Genomic DNA, 7,135 nt, shown 5'->3' with positions numbered 1-7,135 from the left:
ACACACACACACACACACACACACACACACACACACACACACACACACACACACACACACACCTGGCTCGGCTGATCTCGGCAGGAATCCTCATGTTTGAATCACACGCGTCTGTTACAGCTGTCATTATTAATAAAGCGATTTGTGGCGTCGGCTGGGTTCGGGACTCACCTCAGCAGCAGCAGCGCGGCTCGGCTCAGTTCGGCTCTCGTCTCATCCCGAAGCTTCGGCTCATGCCGTCGTCTGGTCCGGCCGGTACCGGGGCTCGTTGGGGCTCTAGTTTGACTGCGCGGAACAACCGTCGCCGCTGCGCTCCGCCATCACGGACAGAACGCGAGCTGAGGTAGCTGCAGACGCGACGCGCTGACTGACGCCTAGCGGCGCGGAGCCGCATTACAACAACCGCACTGACAAGAGACTGGAAAGCGCGGCAGCGCGGCGGCACATGCAGCTTCTGATCGGTCTGAATGATTAATATTATAGTGTTAATCATCAGTAACTTAAGTCTATCCGCGTCGTCATGAGGTTCTGGCGCGCTTCTGATGTGACGCATGACGCTGTCACGTGACACGTTTCTCAGCGCGTCTGAAGACGCATCAATCACAGCTGTTTATGATTACTTGACAAGGATTTAAAATTCATTTTATATATTTGTCCAAACGCCAGTATTCTATTAGCATGTCAGATACGGATTATTGGCGTTATAATAGATTTAAATCTTATCGATCACAAATCTCTAATAAGACAAAAACGTCAATATTGTGAAATATTATTCTACTTTAAAACAGCTGTTTTCTGTATGAATATCTGTTAAACTGTAATTTATTCCTGTTATCAAAGCTGCATTTTCAGCATCATTGCTGTTCATTTGAACTTTCTATTTATCAAAGAATCCTGAAAACATACACAAAATATTAAGATGCAAAAAACTGTTTTCAACATTGATAATAATCAGAAATGTTTCTAATAATCAGCATATTAGAATGATTTCTGAAGATCATGTGACACTGAAGACTGCAGTAATGATGCTGAAAATACAGCTAATTACAGTTTAACAGATTCACATAGAAACAGCTTTTACATTAGAATATTTCACTTTTTTTTTATTAAATAACTGCCGCAGTGGTGAGCGGAAAAGCATTTAAAAATCATTTTCTCTCTCATTTATGCATGTGTAAAATAAAGAAATGACGTCACCGAGTCCAATGCACATATTCACTTTAACTTCTTTATTTTTCTGTAAAATAAGGAGAGGATACAGTCTTAAAAAATGTTCCGTCAGAAGCACCTATGCTTTCAGGACATTATTTACAGCATACTTGGTTTTTCCCCGGTTATCAAAATAACAAAAATTAAGAGCAACAATCATAAAAGTACATCTTAAAATAGAATGCGCATGTTTTGTTTATTTTCATACCTAGACAAAAGCTAGGACTATTTAACATAGTAAGAGCTCAAGCGTGACACGAACCGATAACATGAAGCTGTTAGTTATTCGACAGCTGATCTTCTCATCATATTTCTATCAGACCTGAGCTGATTTTACAGTGCAATGCAGACGCCAAACATCAGACGCGCGTGCTTCTGTAACATTAAAATACACCATTTCAAACAAACCCTCAGACGCTGACTTTAAACACTTTTCTGGACAGATTCAGGTCTAATCTGAATAAAAAAAACAAAACATGGATGACAAAAGTACTCCGTTCATCATAGATTGAATTATTCATCGATTCTATGGAAGCCCGTTTCCACCACAGGATAAAAAAAATTTTAATTCTGAGTTTATATCTCACAATTCTGTTTATATCACAATTCTGTTCATAGCACAATTCTACGTTTATATCTCACAATTCTGTTTATACCATACAATTCTGTGTTTACATCGCAATTCTGTTCATAGCGCAATTCTACGTTTATATCTCACAATTCTAATTTTAAATCGCAATTTCAACTTTCTATCGGAATTCGGAGATTATTGAAATTGTACGTTTATAGCACAATTCTACGTTTATATCTCGCAGTTCTGATTATCTTACAATTCTGTTTATTCCATACATTTCTGTTTATATCACAATTCTACGTTTATATCTCGCAATTCTGAGATTATCGAAATTTAATGTTTATATCTCACAAATCTGAGTTTATAACTCAGTTTGTCTCGCAACTGAGTTTATATCTCACAATTAAAATTTTATTTCGCAATTCTGAGATTATCAAAATTGAGTTTATATTTCGCAATTCTGAGTTCATATCTCGCAATTCTAATTTTACATCACAATTCCAACTTTCTTTCGCAATTCTGATTATCGAAATTTAATGTTTATATCTCACAATTGTGAGTTTATTTCGCAATTCTGAGATTATCAAAATTGTACGTTTATAGCGCAATTCTACATTTATATCTCACAATTCTAATTTTATTTCGCAATTCCAACTTTCGCAATTTTGAGATTACCGAAATTTAATTTTTATATCTCACAATTTTTAGTTTATATCTCACAATTCTAATTTTATATTGCAATTCCAACTTTCGCAATTCTGAGATTATCAAAATTGTACGTTTATAGCGCAATTCTACATTTATATCTCGCAATTCTGAATTATTATATCTCGCAATTCTGACTTTATATCTCACAATTCTATTTTTAAAATTCTGTTTATAGCGTAATTCTATATTTTTATCTCGCAATTCTGAATTATTATATCTCGCAATTCTGACTTTATATCTCACAATTCTATTTTTAAAATTCTGTTTATAGCGTAATTCTATATTTTTATCTCGCAATTCTGAATTATTATATCTCGCAATTCTGACTTTATATCTCACAATTCTATTTTTAAAATTCTGTTTATAGCCTAATTCTACGTTTCTCACAATTCCAACTTTTTTCTCACAATTCGGATTTGCAAGGGAAAAAAAAGTCAGAAAAGTGAGATAAAAAGTACCACTTTCATTTTTTTTTATTCCATGGCGGAAACCAGCTTCCATAAGCTTGAGTATTTTTATGGCAAAATTAATATTACAATGTGATAGATAAAATGCCCATGAGACTCTAAGATCTATTTGTAATGAAAGCTGATTCTAGACTTTACTAAAATAGTAATTTTTAATCATTGAAATGATCATTTATAATTTCTTCCCTTTGATTTTGGGGTGAATTGTAACGTTTTGTTGTTGACTAAATTTGTGAGATTCACCTGAAAACATTCGTAATCCACCTGGTGATCGACACATTTCTCAACATATTAATTAGCTTCATATACAAATATACATTTATGCGCATAAACATCTATAGCAACTTTATTTTAAAAATTAATCTCATAGTACACAGTATTTAGTTACATAAAAATACGTGTTCCTCTGAATATGGCCTTGCTCAGGGGAATAATCGTGCAAATACAGGCAGAAGAGAGTGCAGACGAGCGGATCGCAGTAAACACACACACACACACATATTTGGTCATTTACGACACTGTTTCAGTGGTTCAGCGCATGCGGCGACACAAACACGCTGCTGCTTTAACTAGTACAGAGAGGAGACTAGTTAGTCTGGATCAGAGATCATCAGAATCATCACTAAACATGAGCAGACTGAATTCTGGGACAAAACAACGTCTGTTCTCATGCATTAAATGTGACGCATGTCTAAAGAGAACGGCTGTGTTTAAAACGGCATACTAGCTCACTGCATACTGCACAGTGCACACTATATAGTGCATACTAATCTGTAAAATTACACTGTTCTCTGCTTTCATTCTATGAGTTTTGCATCACTGATTGTTATTCCCCCATAAATATACTCACACAGTAAGTAAATGAAGTAAACAGTAAACTAAGTAATTAATTACTGCAATTTTCATTGCTTTTCCTTTGAAGAATTCAAGTAATAAATTACTCTTAATTTGTCTGTAATTTAAGTACAGTTCATTCTGACGTAACTGCATTAAATACTGTTTGGACTATAGAACAATTCTATATAAGAATTTAACATTTAATTGTTAAAATGTTTGTTTTTAATGTAACCTTCTCCCCTTAAAATACTTTGTACAGTTCATTAATAATTTATGCAATTTTATTATATATATTTTTTTTAGAGTAATTACACTGTTGAAGATTAATTACTTTTTCATAGTAACATATATTAAAAATATAAATATAATTACATTAAAAATCTAGGTCAATTATTCCACAATAAGTGTTTCAACTGATAGTGTGCATCATTGCACGGAAATACAAATCTAAATTTATTTTGCATTGTCAGGAGAAAGTCAAGCACAATGCATTTTGTTTTGCACGCATGCAGTACAGTATGTGTGCTGTATACTGCAGTATGATAGTATGCTGTTCTGAACACGGCTGTCTGTCATTGGTCAGTCAGACCGATAGCCCCACCCCAAACTCAAGTGATTGGCTGAGACATCAAACAGATCAAATGAAGTGTCTCACTCGTCACATCTGAACGAAACAGCGACTTTTAAGCGCACAAGTGGGTTCAGCATTAACCTGGTGTGGTGCAGTGCATGCTGGGACTGAAGCGCCTGAGCAGCGATCGGTGGAGGCACGTGGCTGTGATTGGTCATCTGTAACAGGAAGTGGCCGGTGCGGCTTTGATCGTCTGAGAAGCGCAGCGTTAAAGGGCAGAAGCTCAGGGTTCAAGCGTGTGTTCTCGAGTCACTTGAGGTGGTCAGAGCGGAAGGAGTCCTCCACGGCGGGGTCAGCCAGCATCAGGTCACCGTCTGTCAGCATGCCCAGACCCCCCAGCGCCAGCGGGTTGTCAGACGAGAACGGGTCCATCTCGAAGCCCGGGACACACGACAGCGCGCTCGTGATCTCCTTAGACAGTCCTGAGGAATCTCCTGAGACACACAGCAGACTGTGAGCACTGTACTAATAATACATTAAGCAGCGCACACACACACTCACACCCTCTCACACACACTCACACTCACTCACTCATTATAACCAATCACACGCGAGTCTGTTGAGCTTATGAATGCAATGGCGTTCAATGGGAGTTGTTCAGATGAGTTTTTGTTCAGTGCACACGCTCGCTGACTGAATTCAGCTCTCACGTGAATTCTCTCATCATAAACAACTAAGTGCAGATGTACGTATGATGTAAGAGATTCATTCATCAAACCGTGTACAGACAGCTTTACTGATTATAAGGGCAGCTTTTTCAGAGTGCTTAAGCTCACGCTAGACTAAAGTCAGTCATAATGTTCTTTGACAATCTAAATGTTCTTTGCTCGCTTTCTCTGTATCATTTATTTGCTGTTTGAATAACTGTGGAAGGTACAGGTAATAAAAAAAATGTATTAATTACTTCATCCGTGAACATCCTCCTTCATAGCGTCAAGCTTCACCTGGTTTTGTATTGTTTTGAAAAAGTGACCTCTAGTGGCAAAAACTTTTGCAGCTGTTCAGTCTGTTCTATTATTTTTCTTAAATACTAGTTTTTGATTGTTTCCAAAAGCTTCACCTGGTTTTGTATTGTTTTGAAAAAGTGACCTCTAGTGGCAAAAACTTTTGCAGCTGTTCAGTCTATTCTATTATTTTTCTTAAATACTAGTTTTTGATTGTTTCCAACTCTCTCTCTCTCACACAATGCAAAAACTAAACATGTTTTTCCATACTTTTCTCAATAATTATGAAGTAGACATCACATTCAGAAGTATTAAGGGCAGTATGTCAGTATCTGATTTCAATGCAACCTCCAAAAAACACATAAAAGACATACGACGAGAACCTTAGGCCTATGTTACAGTTCACGCTGCATCAAAATAGAGAATCTATTGTTTTTTTTCTTTATATTCAAAACACTTTTAGACCTTTTTTCTCCTAAAATAGAATGGATGTTATCTTTTGAACACTTGACATGAATGGAGGTTTTTCATGATTTTTCATGATTTCATAACAGCATCACTATTTCAAAGTAAAGGTCAGAACTCGCTCTCTGACTCTGATGAGTAACTCCTGCCGATCTGGTTTCTTGTAAATTAAAAAGTAATGGGTTACTTGGAAAAAAGTCATCTGATTCCGTAACTCGCGTTACCCCCAACACTGACTCAACACTCACAATAACACACACTACACATGTTTTTATCTTGTTTAGAGTAACTGTAAACTAGCAGCGCAGCACCGGACTTTGAAACGTGCAGCGCTCATATTTATTTAGTAAAATCATATAGCCTTTTGAAGTTTAATCGTAATATTAAGCTGTATCGCAATTCTGGTCTGTACCCAAATTTAAGACCTCTTGAAATCATAATTAAGACTTCCTTGTACAATTTCAGACTTTTTATGACCTTAAATTTGATACAAGTAAATTTAAGACATTTTAAGACTTTTTAAGGACCCGCGGGAACCCTGCACACACACTCTCTAAAAATTATATATTTTATTTTTTTATTCTTAATTTTTTTTTTTTATTGTTATATCTTAGCTGACCTGTACTGGACTTTAAATGGAAAATGTTTTATTATTACACAACAAGCCATTGTGTATTTCTGTTGGGTTTGTTGTAGAGCTCCATCTGCTGGACAGTGTGAGTGTGAGTGTGAGTGTGTGTGTGTGTGTGTTGTAGTCTATCAAGCTCAGGAGTTTGAGAGTTTGAAGGACAGTTAATCACAGAGATCAGTTCATATCACACACACTCACCCGTGACATTATGACACCTACAAATGAGTCTCCTGCAGTTCTGCACCTTACGACTCTGAAACACACACACATACACACACACACACTCACACACTCACACACTCACACACTCATACACTCACTCGAGTTCAGTCCCTCACCGGTCAGGATGATGTTGGGCACGGGGTGCCGCCCATCTGTGTAGCTCTGGCTCTGGTTCTGGTTGATCATCTGTTGTTCCGAGGAGTCCAGCAACTCCATCGACGCCGGCTGACCCTGATACGAGCCGCTCTGAGCCTTCAGAACCACAGCAGAACCACCGTCATGATTCACAGCCTCCAGCTGAGAGTCCACACTCAACTACACACCACAGGAACAGAGATGGTTAACGTGTGCGTGTGTGAGATTGTGTGTGTGTGTGTCTGTGTGAGTGTGAGCGTGAGTGTGTGTGTGTGTGTGTGTGTGTGTGTGTGAGAGAGAGAGTGTGTGTGT

At 37.4% G+C, this 7,135-nt stretch overlaps 1 protein-coding gene and 1 pseudogene across 1 annotated transcript in view; both read right to left on the bottom strand.

The window, feature by feature from the left end:
* Nucleotides 1-381, bottom strand: part of LOC107690533 (DENN domain-containing protein 4B pseudogene) — an 8,112-nt pseudogene extending 7,731 nt beyond the window's left edge.
* A 3,749-nt stretch (nt 382-4,130) lies between these two features.
* Nucleotides 4,131-7,135, bottom strand: part of LOC107690532 (CREB-regulated transcription coactivator 2-like) — a 26,936-nt gene continuing 23,931 nt past the window's right edge. Inside the window, exons 9-10 of the mRNA XM_016488889.1 lie at nt 6,805-7,003; nt 4,131-4,860 (exon numbers count right to left, since the gene is read on the bottom strand). Of these exons, the coding sequence (XP_016344375.1) occupies nt 4,676-4,860; nt 6,805-7,003 (384 nt within the window). The 3' untranslated portion in view covers nt 4,131-4,675. The remainder of the gene's footprint in view (nt 4,861-6,804; nt 7,004-7,135) is intronic.

This window comes from Sinocyclocheilus anshuiensis, unplaced genomic scaffold (assembly GCF_001515605.1).
Source record: "Sinocyclocheilus anshuiensis isolate Anshui unplaced genomic scaffold, SAMN03320099.WGS_v1.1 scaffold2560, whole genome shotgun sequence".
Taxonomy (NCBI): domain Eukaryota; kingdom Metazoa; phylum Chordata; class Actinopteri; order Cypriniformes; family Cyprinidae; genus Sinocyclocheilus; species Sinocyclocheilus anshuiensis.
Note: the sequence above shows the minus strand (reverse complement) of the source record. Positions and strands in the feature narration are given on the sequence as shown.